This window comes from Palaemon carinicauda, chromosome 31 (genome assembly GCF_036898095.1).
Source record: "Palaemon carinicauda isolate YSFRI2023 chromosome 31, ASM3689809v2, whole genome shotgun sequence".
Classification (NCBI taxonomy): domain Eukaryota; kingdom Metazoa; phylum Arthropoda; class Malacostraca; order Decapoda; family Palaemonidae; genus Palaemon; species Palaemon carinicauda.
The window spans coordinates 10,651,495-10,669,863 of NC_090755.1; the positions used below are offsets into that span (position 1 = coordinate 10,651,495).

At 46.3% G+C, this 18,369-nt stretch overlaps 2 protein-coding genes across 2 annotated transcripts in view; both read right to left on the reverse strand.

Annotated features, from left to right (window-relative positions):
• Positions 1-18,369, reverse strand: part of LOC137624269 (uncharacterized) — a 148,365-nt gene that overhangs the window by 58,965 nt on the left and 71,031 nt on the right.
• On the reverse strand, positions 1,128-4,105 carry LOC137624886 (uncharacterized). The gene is made up of 2 exons (XM_068355826.1): positions 3,110-4,105; positions 1,128-3,000 (listed from the first exon to the last, which is right to left on the reverse strand). The coding sequence occupies exons 1-2, from the start codon at positions 3,317-3,319 to the stop codon at positions 1,141-1,143; spliced, it is 2,070 nt and encodes a 689-aa protein (XP_068211927.1). The 5' UTR covers positions 3,320-4,105; the 3' UTR covers positions 1,128-1,140.

Below are 18,369 nucleotides of genomic sequence, written 5' to 3' on the forward strand. Positions count from 1 at the left end.
CGGACCATGGCTGTAATCTCATTTTCAAGACAGAGGGGATTTTCGAGACCTTGTCTCTTAAAGGTACTGTGGCTCTCTTTCTCCAAACTCGATTGATGTCTTTGAGTTTGGCTTTCAATAGGCGATCTGTTACTGAAGCGAATTGAAGAAGGCCGAGGATTCTTTCTAAGGCTCTTCTGGACACCTGCCTGTGTTTTAGAAAATTCTTGACCTTGGAAGCTATTTCTCTTACCTTTTTGGGAGGTAGAACCAGCTTGTGCCGTGCAAGGTCCCACTGTATGCCTAACCATTCGAAGCGGTCTGATGGAAGTAGGCGGGATTTTTGGAGATTGACCCGAAATCCCAGGTTGGCGAGAAAACGAAGTACTTTCTTCGTAGCTCTGTTGCACTCCAGGGCTGACCGAGCCCAAATAAGCCAATCGTCCAGATAAGCAACGATCTGAATCCCTTGGTTCCTGAGTTGTTCGAGCACTGTCTCTCCCAGTTTCGTGAATATCCTGGGTGCAATGTTGAGGCCGAAGGGCATGACTTTGAATGCAAAGGCTTTCCTGCCTAGACGGAAACCTAGGTAAGGAGAGAAGTTTCGAGCTATTGGTACGTGATAATAGGCGTCGGTAAGATCGATAGAGGTGGTGACGGCCCCACGGGGAAGCAGGGTACGTACCTGAGAGATGGTCAACATCCGGAACTTGTCGCAGAGGATGTAAGAATTTAGCTTTGACAAGTCCAGGACCACTCTCAATGCCGACGAGCCTTTCTTCGGAACTGTGAACAGGCGGCCTTGGAACTTCAGCGATCGAACCCGTTTGATTGCTTTTTTCTGTAGTAACTCGGTGGTGTACTCTCTCAGAATGGTTGTGGGTCTCTGGAAGAAGGTCACTGGTGGAGGAGGAGAACCTTGTGACCATTTCCACCCCAAGCCTTTGGAGACTATGCTGTGAGCCCACGGACTGAAGGTCCAACAGTCTCGAAAGTGGTAAAGTCTCCCCCCTACCGGAACTATATCATTGCGAGGGAGTGAATCTAGGTTCTTTCCCTCCTCGAGAACCCCTTGTCCTAGGTCCGCCTCGTTGACGGAACTGTCCTCTAGCCCTGTAGCTACCTCTCTGGTGTCCACGAAAGGGACCTGAGGGTCCGTAGCTAGGGTTGTATGCGGGTGAGGGCATCCAAACGGGGTTGGGTTGGGTACCTGGGGGAGCAGAGGTAGACCACCTGTTGAGGGTGTTTCGGCTGTAGAGGAGACGAAGCAGTGGGAGACTGTGAAGACGAGTGGGCAATCGGCGATTGTTGGTAGTGACCTCGGCTCGTCTTGTAAGGGGCAAACCTCTGTTTCTTCCTGAAGAAGGTTTGTTTTTGACCTTCAACCCTCTTTTTGGCAGTGAGGCCCCACCTCACTTGCAAATTTTGATTTGCTCTCGCAGCGTCTTGTAGAACCTTGTTCACCTCCTCCTGAGGAAAAAGGTTCTTACCCCAGCAGGGGGAAGCTATCAGCCTATTCGGTTCATGCCTGATCGTGGCCTCAGAAAAAACGTGCTTCCTGCAACTAACCCGAGCCGAACAAAACTCGTGTAAGTCGATTTGGAAGGACAGAGACAGGTTCTTTGTGAATACCCGGAACATGGTCTCGGTCGGATAAAGTGAGGTTAGGGACTCCACGGAGGTAATGGAGTGGAGAGACCTAGCCAACCTATTCCGTGCCTCAAACTCAGTCTTGAGAAGAATATCTGGTAATTTAGGAAGCTTCTCGGAGAACAGATTAGAGGCACAGTCTGGGTCTAACTTCCCTACTGTGAAAGTAGCGGGGGCATCATCCCAGATAGTAACGGTACTCGGAATGAGCATGGAGGTGGGATCGGTCTCTTTAAGAGCCGGCATGGCAGAACCTTCTTTGATAGCCTGAAAAGTAAGAGCTGCCACTTTATCTGTAATAGGCAAGGTAATACCTGGAGAAGCTGTAAATATGGTGTAGGCTCCTTTGTGTGGGGTGAGCTTGGAATTAGTGCAACCCCAGTCTGACAACGTCCTGGCCCAGAAAGCTTGGGCCTGCTCTTTAGGGAATATTACCGTTTCCTTCGGTACCTTGTCTAACCTAACCAAGGCATGTTCTTTCAATCGGACGAAGCCGTTGAATGGGAATTCTAGTCCCGGAGGGTAAAATTCTAAGTCCTCTAGAGGACGGGTGCCTATGCCCTCTAGAGTTATGGCACCATCAATATATGGAGCATGTAAGGCAAACCTCCAAGGGTTGTTTTTCTCGAAGGGAGGTAACTTCGATGCGTCCGGGGCTGAAGGAGGGGGCATCTGAGTTCCGGAACGGATGAGACTTGCCACCATATCTTTGAGCTCCGTCATAGCTCCTCGGTCTGCCCTAGACTGTTGAAGATATTGTTGTATCTGTTCTTTCACAATATCCCTGACCATGGCGGCGGATAAAGGGGGCTCCCGAGCCTGATCCTCTAACGAAGCCCTGGACTTAGTAGACTTTGACTTCTTAGGAGTCACGGTTTTAGGTATAGCAATATGAACATCAGGATCCTTTGAGGGTCCCGGAACCGGTGACACTGATAATGGCAAAGCTGAAGGCTTAAAGGTACGTAGTGGCTTCACCTTGGGTCGTACAGGAACGGAGGGACCTCGAGGAGAAGCCGTAGGTTTATCAAAGCCGTGAAAGGAAGTAGTAGAGGAAGGAGTGTGGGGTGAAAGGGGGTCCACCAACTCAACACCACCTACCTGCTCATCCATGGGTTCCTCGTCCAGACCTAGGTAGGGCTCGGCCTCCGTCACTAAAACCTCTTCCTCAGTTAGAATGGTTGCTCTAACCACTTCAATTAACGGGGCCGCTGTCTCCGGTGGAACTGCTGCAGTAGTAGAGCCTGGGAATAGGCGAGAAGCCATGTCTCCATCAAGGAGATAGGGTGCGCCAGCAGGCGCATTCCTCCCAAACCCTGACACCCAAGGCCGGAGAGTAGCTCTCGCCTCCCTGAGAGATTCATCATCAGCCTGAAAGAGGAGAGAGGGAATTAACGATGAAGCCAAAACTGAAGTCAATATATAAAGAGCAATTAATTCTTCGCAAAGGATATTAACAGGGACACTAGAACCAACTTACCTCCTCGCTCAGGAGTAGGGCTGACAGCTCATAGCAGAGCATGCATGCCTCCGGAAACCATATCGTATAGGGGGCTTGTCCCGGTTCCCGAGAGAAGGATATGGCGCAATGGGCATGGGCCCGGCATAGATCATGGCCCATGGGATCAGTAAAGGCAGCGGAGCAGCCCCTGGCAGTGCAGCGGACTTTCTGTAAAAAGAAAGAAGACATAAGTCTGGATGTTCCTTGAGATTCTTGTCATTGACTTATGAATCAGAAACACTTAAATCTTAATTAATGTGTGAGTATGGTAGTAGCTAACACCTTAATAAAATAAGAAATTATAATAGAAACCAGTAACCACGTAGCATGAATCTCTAAACTTCATCGGTATCACACTGTTAACTCCGGTTCTGGACTCCTGCTTGATCTCTGTTTTTACCGGAGGTCCGGTAGCAAAGGCCTGTCATCGTGATATCGTGACCGTCTCCGGTACGATAACATTATCCTCAATGAATGAGTTATCTCCAGTGAAGCCGGAGATACGATGAAAACGGGGGCCTTAACGGTGTAATTGTGATCAAACATGACAAAGGTTCGTGTGTAAAAGGCTTCAGCCGGAGTCCGAGTGCCGGATTTCACCGTTGCACTCCAAAAATCTGCTCCGGAACGATAACTAGTTCTCACCCAATGAGTATCCATTATAGCGGAGCATAACTCAAGGCGGAGCTAAGCATAACTCAAGGCGGAGCTAAGCATAACTCAAGGCGGAGCTAAGCATAACTCAAGGCGGAGCTAAGGGTGTCGGTATAAAACGACCCCAATTAATGACTCATACACTAACGTACCTAATAATAGTGTTAGCTATATTAACAGTAACCACATCAATAAATCGTTTATAATATTAAACGTACTATCATCAATTCTGATACTGAGAGGAGGCCTGAATAACCCGTGATCGTATAAAAACAGAGAACGGGAAATTCACCTCTCTTACTCAAAGAAAACGAGAGAAAGGATAACTCATACCTGTAGAACAGGAAACGAGCACTCTATGCTTTCGCTCTCAAGGTTACATATTAAAAATTAGCATCACACAATAAATAAGAAAATTAATAAAATTGATTGCTTTTCTTAGTAATAGTAATAACGAAGAATAACGACAACGTAACAAATAAACAAGGATATAGTCTAAAACGAACCCTCCAGGAGGGTACAAATTAACAGACTAAATCGCTAAGCTTTAAATCGTTACTATGCTTTAAAACGCTATCTTAAATCGCTATTTTTCGTAGGTCCAAATTGGACTTGCAAGAAAATAAATACCATAGTAAAAATTAATAATAATTAATGATAACATAAAAGGCCATAAAACGTAAGTGATATAACCTAGCTGACAGAGTACCAGATGGGCAAAAATAACTAGAAAATTTACCGAAGCGAACATACCCAAAATGGCTGCCGATACCTCGTCAGGACAATCGCTTCCAAAACTAAAAACCACCATAATGGAAATAGAACAAATGCCCGGTACTGCCAAAAGCTGCCAAAACAAACTATGGTACTTAACATTGGTAAGGGTGAAGTAACAACGTCAGTCATGTTGAAATAACGAGAAACTCTTCGAAAAAACACTGTGCCCAAAAAAAACTATGCTTGCTGCAAGTCCAATTACAAAAGGATGTCCTAGAGGGCACGCGTGGTAGGTGTCGTTGGGGAGTTCAACCATGTTATCTAGGGCCTGTCACGGCCCTCCCCATTGATGAAGGGATTATCTAAATGGAAGACAACCTGTGAATAGTGGTTTACACACGCCTTTGTTTAATACACGACACCTACAAGGTGTTCGCGCGAGGGTTGTAACCTCTGCATTCCATGCTTTTATCTTTCTCTAGTATATTTGGAAGATTTATATTAGGAAAGGTATAAGGAATGACCTTTCTCACCGGCCGTCACAGGCCGCCCCAGAAAAGAAATTTTCATGTTCGAAGAGAGGCTGGAATACTCCCCCTCTTTTTATCTGCCTTATCAAGTACTTTTATAGCTTGGCTACATTTTATAAGGTCATTCTGCTCACACGCTAGATATACTCTCGTTATCAGATTGCTTTATTCAAAGTGGTACATACATATACCAAGGCACTTCCCCCAATTTTGGGGGGTAGCCAACATCAACAAATGAAACAAAACAAAAAAGGGGACCTCTACTCTCTATGTTCCTCCAGCCTAACAAGGGACTCAACCGAGTTCAGCTGGTACTGCTAGGGTGCCACAGCCCACCCTCCCACATTATCCACCACAGATGAAGCTTCATAATGCTGAGTCCCCTACTGCTGTTACCTCTGCGGTCATCTAAGGCACCGGAGGCAGCAGCAGGGCCTACCGGAACTGCGTCACAATCGCTCGCCATTCATTCCTATTTCTAGCACGCTCTCTTGCCTCTCTCACATCTATCCTATCACCAAGAGCTTCCTTCACTCCATCCACCCACCCAAACCTTGGCCTTCCTCTTGTACTTCTCCCATCAACTCTTGCATTCATCACCTTCTTTAGCAGACAGCCACTTTCCATTATCTCAACATGGCCAAACCACCTCAACACATTCATATCCACTCTAGCTGCTAACTCATTTCTTACACCCGTTCTCACTCTCACCACTTCGTTCCTAACCCTATCTACTCGAGATACACCAGCCATACTCCTTAGACACTTCATCTCAAACACATTCAATATCTGTCTCTCCGTCACTTTCATTCCCCACAACTCCGATCCATATATCACAGTTGGTACAATCACTTTCTCATATAGAACTCTTTTTACATTCATGCCCAACCCTCTATCTTTTACTACTCCTTAACTGCCCCCAACACTTTGCAATTTTCATTCACTCTCTGATGTACATCTGCTTCCACACCACCATTTGTTGCAACAACAGACCCCAAGTACTTAAACTGACCCACCTCCTCAAGTAACTCTCCATTCAATATGACATTCAACCTTGCACCACCTTCCCTTCTTGTACATCTCATAACCTTACTCTTACCCACATTAACTCTCAACTTCCTTCTCTCACACACCCTTCCAAATTCTGTCACTAATCGGCCAAGCTTCTCTTCTGTGTCTGCAACCAGTACAGTATCATCCACAAACAACAACTGATTTACCTCCCATTCATGGTCATTCTTGTCTACCAGTTTTAATCCTCGTCCAAGCACTCAAGCATTCACCTCTCTCACCACTCCATTAACATACAAGTTAAACAACCACGGTGACATCACACATCCCCCGTCTCAGCCCCACTCTCACCGGAAACCAATCACTCACTTCATTTCCTATCCTAACACATGCTTTACTACCTTTGTAGAAACTTTTCACTGCTTGCAACAACCTTCCACCAACTCCATATAACCTCATCATATTCCACACTCTATCATACGCTTTCTCCAGATCCATAAACGCAACATACACCTCCTTACCTTTTGCTAAATATTTCTCGCATATCTGCCTTACTGTAAAAATCTGATTCATACAAACCCTACCTCTTCTAAAACCACCCTGTATTTCTAAGATTGCATTCTGTGTTTTATCCTTGATCCTATTAATCACTACTCTACCATACACTTTTCCAACTACGCTTAACAAACTAATACCTCTTAAATTACAACACTCATGCACATCTCCCTTACCCTTATATAGTGGTACAATACATGCACAAACCCAATTTACTGGTACCATTGACAACACAAAACACATATTAAACAATCTCACCAACAATTCAAGTACAGTCATACCCCCTTCCTTCAACATCTCAGCTCTCACACCATCCATACCAGATGCTTTTCCTACTCTCGTTTCATCTAGTGCTCTCCTCACTTTATCTACTGTAATCTCTCTCATTCTCATCTCCCATCACTGGCACCTCAACACCTGCAACAGCAATTATATCTGCCTCCCTATTATCCTCAACATTCAGTAAACTTTCAAAATATTCCGCCCATCTTTTTTAAATAGTGGCGTTTAAAAAAGTTTTGTGTTCTTTGCTATTTCTTTCCTCTTGCTTGTTGGGATACACAGAGTGTGGGAGCCCAGATCCCATAGTAATCCTAGCCACTGAAACTTCGTCTCGGGGACTAGACGAGATTTCTCGAAGTTGATCTGAAACCACAACTGTTGTAGGAATTTTATCACTTTGTTTGTTGCAGTGAGGCAGTTTTCGACACTGACCAAATGAGCCAGTCGTCTAGGTAAGCTACTATTTGAATTCCTTGGGTTCGTAATTCTTGGATTACTGTCTCTGCCAGTTTGGTGAATATCCTGGGTGCTATGTTGAGTCCGAATGGCATTACTTTGAATGCATATGCTTGGTTGCCTGATTTGAAACCTAGAAACGGACGAAAATGAGTGGCTATCGGAACGTGATAGTAAGCGTCTGTAAGATCTATAGAGGTGGTGACGGCCCCACGGGGATGGAAGGTCCGCACGTGAGAGACGGTTAGCATGTGGAACTTGTCGCATTGAATCTAAGAATTCAGATGAGACAGGTCCGAGATTACCCTTCGCTTGTCCGAGTCTTTCTTTGGCACGCTGAACAAGCGACCTTGAAATTTCAAGTGATTTACCTCTTTTATTGCATTCTTTTGTAACAGATCGTTTGCATACAAGACTAGCTCTTCCGTTGGATGTTGATGAAAACTGGTTGGTGGAGGAGCCCTTCTATCCAACTCCACCCCAGACCTTTGGAAATTACAGTGAGCCCTCGCTACTTCGCGGACTTTTTTCATTAAATATGGCATCCGATTTCATCAGCAAACCACTATTTTTGGGGGAAACATCATTTTATTCTAGAAAATTGCTACTCTTTAAATAGTTAATTGCACATTAAGAATGCGTGCGTTCACTCATCTTTCCGCATCGTTCACGGCAGTTCACGAATTGGCCACTCCAAATAAAAACGGGGCTTCTCCAACCCGAGGACATTCTTGGATTGGCTTCGGAAGAGACAACAATGCTTTCTGTCAGAGACACCATTGCATTGAGGAGAAGATACCTATACCTGGCAGCTGCTGTAGCATTTGTTGGAGTGCATCAGAAAAGGCTGGCAAAGGAAAAAGAGAAACAAAAGCCAACCCTACCTCGAAGAAAGATACAAAGGAAAGTGTGGGTCAGGGAATGGTTAACCAGAAGGCAGTCGTTTGGACACTATGACAGTCTATTGACTGAACTCAACAAGGAAGATCCAAGGGGCTACAAAAATTACCTCAGAATCACACCTGACCTGTTTCAAGAGATGGTTGAGAAGTTAACCCCGCACCTTCTGAAGCAGTCCACCTTCATGAGGGAACCGCTTCAAGTTGGACTCAAGGTTGCTGTCACCCTACACTTTTTAGCCACTGGAAATTCCTATCAAAGTCTGCAGTACAGCTTCAGGGTTGAAGCAAGTACCATCAGCAAGTTAATACCCGAGGTGTGTAAAGCCATCATCGCGGCCTACAAGGACGAAGTGCTGCGTTGCCCCAAAACTGAAGAGGCCTGGAAAGAAGTTGCTGCCAGATTCAGCTCCAGATGGAATTACCACAACTGTCTGGGGGCTGTGGACGGAAAGCACATTGCCATAAAGAAGCCAGGCAATGCTGGCTCTTACTACAGTACTACAATTACAAGGGCTTCCACAGCATTGTACTGATGGCAGTGGCAGATGCTGTAGAAGACAACAGAGCTGGAGTGCCTCAACCAGAACCAATCCCTAATGATGACCACCCAGTGCCCTATCACTTCGTTGGGGATGACGCCTTTGCTCTCCGAACCTGGATGATGAAACCATTCTCCCATCGGTCACAAGTCCTACGAGAACGCATATATAGCTACAAGTTGTCTCGTGCCCGACGTGTCGTTGAGAATGCTTTTGGAATTTTAAGTCAAAGATTCCGTTGCTTCTTGACAACGATGCAGCAGAAGCCCAACACCATCAACCTGATCACCATGTGTGCCTGTGTCCTGCACAACCTCGTCCTCATCAAATACCCAGGTGCTTAGTCAGAAGTGGACTACGAAGATCCGGACACACATGCTCTGATCCCTGGTGCATGGAGGAATGAGCAAAACCTGCAGGGGCTGATGACTCTACCCGGCCATCATATCAAGAAGGATGCAAAGGATCTGCGAGACTACCTTTCACATTACTACATGTCCCCTGCTGGGGCTGTCCCTTGGCAAGAAAAAATTGTAGTACCTCCATGAGCTGTATAGTTGTTCCATTTTGTTAATAAAAGAAACGTATCTTTTTCGTTTGCATTTTTTGTTGCCCTTTATTTTTGTTTCAATAAGAAAGCATTTGATTTACATATAAATAGCAGACATAAAATATGTACAAGTATTAAGAAAGCATTTTATTTTAACATTAAAAGCAGCAAACATGAAAAGTTTTTAGGCTGTTGATTTTAAGGTAATAGAGAAAAAAGTGTGTTGAAATAAGAAATCATTTTATTTTTACATTAAAATAGCAAACAGAAAAAATTTGTTTTGCTCTTCATTTTAAGGTAATAAAGAAGAATAAGTATGTTGATGAAATAAAACAATTTTATTTTTACATTCAAACAGCAAACTTAAACATTTCTAGGGGTCATTTTTCAGTTCATTTTTATTTAAAACAAAAGTTTGGGCTCTTGATTGGTAATAGAGGAAAATAAGTGTGTGCATGAAATAAAACATCATTTTATTTTTACATTCAAACAGCAAATATAAACAATTATTAGGTTTATATTTTTCTTTCCTTTTCATTAATTTTTTCGTTTCCTTTTTGTCTCTTCATTATAAAGTTATAGAAATAGTTTGAAATAAGATATAATTTTTTTTCACATTAAAATAGCAAATATAAAAATTTATTAGGTTTATTTTTCTTTCCTTTTCATTAATTTTTTTGTTTCCTTTTTGTTTCTCTTCATTATAAAGTTATAGAAATAGTTTTAAATAAGAAATCATTTTTTTTTCACATTAAGACAGCAAATATCAAAAATTTTAAGTAATTTTTATTTTTCCTAACATACTTACCGAGAACTACTTTCTTAGGAATTACCTGTAATCTCCTCTCTACCGACCAGAGTTTTGTGTAGTATACCCTACGTCCGTTTTCTATGGAGGGCTAACCCGGGAGTAAAGAGAACGTGCCCCGAGGGTAGACCTGAGCTAGGTCGGCGTCAGCTTGTGTCCCGTTAGTCAGTAAGTTCCTCAGATGTTGCAAGGGCAGAAAGGCACTCGGGGAAGGTAGGGAGGGCCATTACCCGAAAGTAGTTCTCGGTAAGTATGTTAGAAAAAATAAAAATTACTTAAAATTTTTGATTTGTTCCAACACAAATACTTACCTCGAACTACTTTCTTAGGAGCCTTACACTTTAGGAGGTGGGAGTGGCTTCCTGACCTTCAGACCCAGCAAAGCGGATGCCAAGTAGCCTAGATATGAACTAGGTTCTAAAAAACTGGGGAACGAACGGTAGGGTAAACTACACAAAGAGCTCACGTTAGTGTCTAAGTACTCCCCCTTTGAAAAATCTTCTGATGTTGAGTCCAGAAACAAAGTTGCAGAGACGTGTTCATTGGTTACATATGTGTGGTTATCTCCGATAGGGATAGGAAACGGGGATTAGGGTGAAAAGGAACGAACCTGTGTCTCCTGGTTTTGCTATCCACGATTGTGACTGGGGCTTCACCGTTAAATCACTTGGAGCGCGGAGATGTCTGTCCCAATGGAGAACCCGTCTAAAGACCTTCTTGAGTAATCCTTGAGGTAATGGGCAGTAAAGGTCGACTGGTTCGACCAGGTGCCCGCCCGAAGGATCTGGCCCACTGCCATGTTCTTCTCAAAGGCTAAGGAAGTGCTCAGTCCTCTGATGTCATGGGGCTTAGGAGTACCTGGCACGGCCAGTCCCTCCTCCTTGTAGGCCCTGGCAATAACTTGTCTCAACCAAAAGGATATGGTATTCTTCGATACCTGCTTCTTTGTAACACTTGTGGAGACGAAAAGGCTCTTGATGCCCGGCCGGAGATGTGCAGTCCTCTCCAGGTATTTCCTAATGGCACGGACAGGGCATAACCTCAAATCCTCTGGATTCCCAGTCTTAGGAATAGCTGGCAGAGAGAACCCCTCGAACTTAGGATCCCAGACTGCTGGGTTCTGGGTTTTCGCCACGAACGAAGGGACGAACTTGAGGGAGATTTCTCTCTACCCCTTCGAATGAGAGACGTCATAAGACAGCCCATGGATCTCCCCTACCCTTTTCGCAGAGGCCAAGGCCAACAAAAAGACAGTCTTGAGAGTGAGATCCCTGTCTACAATATCTTTCATCGGTTCGAACGGGGGGCTATTTAAAATCTTCAGGACCATAGCCAAGTCCCACTGAGGCACCCTAACAGTTTGAGGGGAGCAGGACTGTTCAAAACTCCTGATAAGCATAAGAGATGTGTCTAGAGGAGCCCAGGTCGATGCCCTTCAGAAGGAAGACTTGACCCAAGGCTGCTCGTACTCCTTTTATAGCTGGGATTGACATCCCTATCTCGTCTCAGATATACTAGAAAGTCTGCGATATCTGGGACTGAGGCTTTGATGCTTTTCGAAGCGCACCACTTCGTGAAAGAGGCCCACTTCGCTTGGTAGACCGCTGCCGACGACCTTCTCAGGTATCGCGACATCTTCTTAGCCGTTCCTGACGAATATCCTTCCTTCCTCAGGAGGCGCTCGATAGTCTCCAGGCGTGAAGGCGTAGAGACTGGGTTGTCGTGGAACCTGAGAAAGTGTGGCTGTTGTAGAAGATCTGGCCTGTCGGGGAGTGGCCACGGAGGATGGCTTGCCAGGTCTTTTAGGTCTGCAAACCACTCTCTCTCCGGCCACCAGGGCGCTACCAAAGTCATCCTTAAGTTCCGGGCAGCCCTTACTCTGTTGAGCACTTGCCTGATCAAGGTGAAGGGGGGAAAAGCGTACACGTCTAGGTTGTCCCATTTGTGCTGAAAGGCATCCTCCAATCCTGCCTTTGGGTCTGGGACAGGAGAACAATACACGGGTAGTTGCGCGTTCAGCTTGGTTGCAAAGAGGTCCATCACCGGGGAACCCCACCGTTGAATGATGAGCCTGGCTATTTCTGGGAGGAGGGACCACTCTGTTCCTACTATCTGACCCATCCTGCTGAGACCGTCGGCTAGGACATACTTCTTCCGGGGGATGAACCTTGCCAATAACACTATCTGGTTCGCCTCCGCCCAATCCAGGATCTCTATGAGCGAGATCGCACAACTCCTTTGATTTGAGGCCTCCTTGCTTCTTAATGTAAGCCACAGTGTTTCCCCTTAGTAGATCGATGAAGTGCAGGCAAGCTTTTTGGACTGCCTTCAACTCTAGGACATTGATGTGTAGGCCTTTCTCCTCGTCCATCCAGGTTCCTCTCGCCGTCTCGTTGAGGAGATGGGCTCCCCATCCCTGGTTGGAAGGGTCTGTGAATAGGAGCATCTCGGGAGGCTCGGTCGCGAAGGGCATCCCCTTGAACGTATTCGACCGGCAATGCCACCATTCCAGGAAGGGTATTGTGTTTGGCAGAACTGGAATTAATTTCTGGGGCGAGTCCAGTTGGTTCCAGAAGTTCTTCAGGTTCCATTGGATGGCCCTGAGCCTGAGTCTCCCCTGGGGAACCAGTTTCTCCAATGACACCTGATGACCTATTAGCCTTTGCCAGTCTTTCGCCCTCCTGGGTTGCCCCGAAAGGAAAGGCAGAAGGATCTTTATTAGATTGCCTACCCGCTCCTCTGACGGAAAAGCCTTCACTAGTCAGGAATCCAGTGTCATCCCCAAATAGGTCATCCTGGTGGAGGGAGATAGGTTCGATTTTTCTGGGTTGATCATGATACCCAGACCCTTGCAAAATTGGAGAAATTTTACACCCTGCTCCTTAAAAACGTCCTCTGAGGAGGAAAGAAGCAATCAGTCGTCCAGGTACCGGATGAGGCGAATACCTCGCTCGTGAGCCCACACCGAGACTGTCGTGAAGACTCTCGTGAATACCTGGGGAGCTGTTGACAACCCGAAGCAGAGGGTCTTGAATTGCAGGATCTGGGTAACCCATTTCACCCGGAGAAACTTTCGGCTTGAGGGGTGGACCGGGATTTGGAAGTATGCGTCCTTGAGGTCTATGGTCATCATGTAGTCTTTCTCCCTCAAGGACAGCAAGACCAACTTCGGATTGTCCATTTTGAAATCTGTCTTGTGAACAAACTTGTCGAGAGCTGACAGGTCTATCACCGGTCTCCATCCCCCCGTCGCCTTTTCTACCAGGAATAGTCGGCTGTAGAAACCTGGTCCTGGGTGCAAGACCTCCTCCATGGCGCCCTTCTCCAACATAGTGGACACCTCTTCTTGAAGGGCCGCCCTCTTCAACGGGTCCTTGGGTGCCAGCCACTCCGACAGGCTGGCCGGAATCAAAGGTGGGGGTTCCGTTAAGAACGGGAGCCTGTACCCCTCCTTCATTTCATATTTTCACATGGCGACAGGAAAGACTAGTAATTATTAAGAATTTAGTATTTCTATTGCCCTACTCTTGGTACCATCAAATTGTCTTTCCTGCCGTCCAGTCTTTAAAGATGGGTAGTTTGCTAACTCCTCCTCCTTCCATATGCTTTACTCGAGCGAAAACGGCAACGAGGAGGCATGCAGCCCGGCCGTCCGACAGTGTCAGAGACAGAGACACAGAGACCTCACTCACCTGGGAAGGTTTCCACATTTTTTATTTGTCCGACATGCCTGTCTTAGGCTAAAGGCTTTTATTGGGATCCCTGGTCTACGTCACCCTCTTGTGAACATCTGCCAAAATCCATCTGCAACGCCTTTGTGCATGGTTCGACAATGGTGAGTACCAAGAATATATAGGGCTTATTTTTAAGGTTATCATTGCGAACTCTCATTGCCTTGTGTTGCCTATAAAAGTTTTCCTGTCTGTCATTTTTAATCTTATGAAGATTCGTATTAGTTTTTTGTGGTCAATATATTTTATATATCGTATTCTCTTGTCCTTTCAGGTGATTTAGCTCTCGGACTAGTAACTCTAGCTTATTCATAAATTCACGTTGTTAACACTTGGGTAAGAGAATCGTCTAATACATTAATGTTTCGAGTGGTTATATTTATGACGGATTGTCTCCTATATTACAACCGAGCAAATTTATATTAGGTTTATCGTTCATTTCAGGATGGTGTTCGGTTTCGGTGTATCGGCCCTTTTATTTCCTTCCTGGTACTAATGTAAACCACAGTTGCTCAATTGTAAGGTAATTTTAAGTGGGTTATTATTCCGATGGGTATATTCTACATAAATGACCATGACTTTAAGATACTAATCTTCCTGAATATTTCTTTACAGACAGCGAGCGAAGCAGAACGAAGGAAACGCCCTACGATCTACGTGAATTGCCTTGTTCTCCAACCAATTGTTTGTAACTACGTTACTACGTCATTTTAAAGGCTTATTTATGTAATAAATATATATAATTACATTTTTCCTTCCAACCTTTATTTCAAATCACAGATTTTTATGGTGTTCTGCTTACCAGGGTTCCGCTCCGTGAGCCTTCCATGCTTGCCAATGTCGTCTGAGGCATCCCCCAACCTGGGGCTTGGGCAGGAGTAGGGGGCCTCCCACTCTACCTCCTCCTGGAGGAGCGGCCTAAACGGCCTCTCCTGGAGGCAGAATACCCTGTTCTAAACGAGGCAGACGCTGCTGGAGCTCCTCTACGGGGGGGCTGTGTCACTGAAGTCCACGAGGAAGAAGGGGCTTCTCTCCTCGTCAGGTTAGGAGGGGCCTGAGAAGTAGAAGGCCCGTCTGATGCTGACCTCTTGTAGGAGGGCCTCCTTACCGGTTGAGGCCTGGGAGCGTTCACTTCCTTTCGTTTAGCTACCTTCTCCATTATCTCTTCTAGTTGTTTCAAGGGGAACAAGGAGTCACCCCACACAGGAAGGCTCCTCATGGCCCGCGCCTTTCTGTCTGGGACCTTCCAGGAAAGCTTCGCCAGAATAGTGTCCCTTTTGCGAAGAACCCAGTTCGCTGAAAGGGCAAGGGACTGATAAGTAAGGAGCTTCAGGGTCTTGCCCCCGGAGATGATAAGCTCCCTAAGGAGGTTCTGTTGCTCTTGATCTGTTAAGTAATATGTGGCTTGAACACCTACCAGCGTGGAAGCCCACCAGTGCAACCAAGAGGAGACGTGCACCAAGTCTTTCGACATCGCCTCCATCATCGCAGCCTCCGACTGCGAAAAGCAAATCGGGGCAGAGGCGGCTCTGTCCTCCAGGGCACCCTGTCCCAGAACGTCGAGGGCAGGCTCCACTTTGCAGGCTCCCGGCCATTGTCCATCTGGCACATAGAACCTACTCTGTGACTTGAGTCCTTGGAGCAACTTCGAGGAGCTCTGTGTTTTGGGAGCTTCGGCATTGCCTGCCACAACTTTATCAACATGAGCCCGTCCCAGGACGAGATCTCGGGCCACAGGCAGGGCCAGGGAGGTTTTCTGTTGGACGGGTGCCTGCATCAAGCGGGTCAGGCTGGACCTCCAGTAGTCCTCGTCGGTTGGGACCGGTTCCTCAATCCGATGATGCCTTCGTATCAGGCCTATTACCTTCCGATACGCCGAGTCCTCGGTCGGGGAACCTTCTCTACTGTCAACAGTACCTTCCGCCTGATCCCGAGGAGCCGGGTCACCGGGCACTCCCACCGGGCGCTTCGGTTCTGGAACAACAGGCACTCCCCTGCGGTGGTACCGTTCTGCCCCGGCGGGAACCTCCGCACCAGGTTCGGGGGTCAGAACTGGCATCGCCGTGCCGGCGAGGACTACCGTTCGTGTATACTCTCTGGGGGACGAGGACGCGGATCCCGTGGGCTGACCCAACAGAGGAAACCGTTCCTTCAAGTCCAAGGGCCGAACCAGCTGTGCTGATTCGGCCAGGCTGACCGTACGGAAGCACGGTTCCCCCCGCTGGGCCGGGAGCTTCGCGGACTTACGCCTGCCTGAAGCGGCCTTCTCGCATTTCTCCCTATGAGGGTCATATCTGCGTCTGGAGGATGGCCTTCGCGGCGAGAAATCCCTGGACCGCCGGTCAGGGGAACGCTGCAACTCACTCTTACGGAGAACGAAGACCCAATAACCATCGGGGGACCTACTCTTCCTGTACTTCCTCCGTGGAGACCGGGACCGTTTTCTACTGAACCTCGAACGGGATCTTGAGCGGGAACGCCTGCTCCTGGACCGCTTCCCCCGTCGCCGATGTCTCCTCCTCGCTTCCTCTTCCGAAGAGAATGAAGCACCACCATCTGAAGAGCCCGACGAAACTGTACCACCCGAACGGCGGGCAGGAGCGGGGGCTACGGAGGGCTTCGCGACCTGCTGCGTACCAGAGGTCGAGGGTTGTAGGAAGGACTCTGGAACCGCCGTCAGAGGAGCTGGAAAAGAGGTTGGGCGCACTACACTAGGGAACCAAGTATCCAGGCCCTCTTCCATCCGCATTGGGGACCTACCTGGCGTTTTAGGGAGCCTCCACCCGAAGGGCTCACTTACCGTGGAGTCCAACTTTCCCTGGGCGTCACCAGCTGCTGAAGAACCTGAAACACAGGCCCACGAAGCGGGTCGTCAGAGGAAACGTGCCCCCCAAGCACAAGGGCAGAGTCTCCAGAACCCCCAGACACAGCACTACCAAGCTCCCCACTAGCCTGAGAAGACCCAGCAACCCCCACTTCAAACACATTAGACTCCTGGGGAAGGGCCCTCGGCTCTTTCCCCGCAACGGACTTACCTCGTCCCCTACTCTGGGTAGGGGAAAACGAGACAGAAGCCCCGTCGGACCGTCCACTGGGTGACGGTAACGGCGAAGAGATGCTAGATTTCCTGGGCGAACGTTTCGACGACTTCTTCTTAGTGCCGTAACGCACCCACTGGATCTCACTCCACCTAACACACTCAATGCACGTATCCGATGGCGAGCACACTCTGCCTCTACAGGAAGAGCAAAGGGAATGAGGGGCCACTTCGGGCTTGGAAAGGAACGCTCCACACGACTTTCTGGCTCTAGGCCCAGGACAACGGCGGATCTGCTGAAATAAAACAATTTTATTTTTACATTCAAACAGCAAACTTAAACATTTCTAGGGGTCCTTTTTCAGTTCATTTTTATTTAAAACAAAAGTTTGGGCTCTTGATTGGTAATAGAGGAAAATAAGTGTGTGCATGAAATAAGACATCATTTAATTTTTACATTCAAACAGCAAATATAAACAATTATTAGGTTTATATTTTTCTTTCCTTTTCATTAATTTTTTTGTTTCCTTTTTGTCTCTTCATTATAAAGTTATAGAAATAGTTTGAAATAAGATATAATTCTTTTTTTCACATTAAAACAGCAAATATAAAAATCTATTAAGTTTATTTTTCTTTCCTTTTCATTAATTTTTTCGTTTCCTTTTTGTTTCTCTTCATTATAAAGTTATAAAAATAGTTTGAAATAAGAAATCATTTTTTTTCACATTAAGACAGCAAATATAAAATTTTGGGGGGGTTTATTTCTTCCCTTTTATTATTTTTTACTTTACTGTTTCTTTCTTTGTATTTTAAGGTAATAAACAAAAATAAGTGTTTGGAAATATATAAATATGTTATTTTCCTTAGTAAAATAAATTTTTGAATATACTTACCCGATGATCATGTAGCTGCAACTCTGTTGCCCGACAGAAAAAACCTACGGGCGGGATACGCCAGCGATCGCTATACAGGTGGGGGTGTACAACAACAGCGCCATCTGTCGAGTAGGTACTCAGGTACTTCTTGTCAACAAGAACCAATTTTCTCCTCGGTCCACTGGGTCTCTATGGGGAGGAAGGGAGGGTCCTTAAATTCATGATCACCGGGTAAGTATATTCAAAAATTTATTTTACTAAGGAAAATAACATTTTTCAATATTAATCTTACCCGGTGATCATGTAGCTGATTCCACCCAGGGGGGTGGGTGGAGACCAGCATACATGTTAACATTAGAAGCTAAGTATCCCGTATTTCATTTTAGCAGTTATTCAAAATAACAAACATAAAATTAATAAGTACCTGGTAAGGAAGTCGACTTGAACCATTACTCTGCCTTTTTAAGTACGTCTTCCTTACTGAGCCTCGCGATCCTCTTAGGATGCTGAGCGACTCCTAGGTGCTGAAGTATGAAGGGCTGCAACCCATACTAAAGGACCTCATCACAACCTCTAATCTAGGCGCTTCTCA

Bases quoted from the DNA above. Each gene is read 5' to 3' on its own strand.
- LOC137624886 (XM_068355826.1), bottom strand. From the start codon at position 3,319: ATGTCTTCTTTCTTTTTACAGAAAGTCCGCTGCACTGCCAGGGGCTGC. The intron at 3,001-3,109 runs GTAAGTTGGTTC...CTCCTCTTTCAG, and splicing joins CCCTACTCCTGAGCGAGGAG to GCTGATGATGAATCTCTCAG.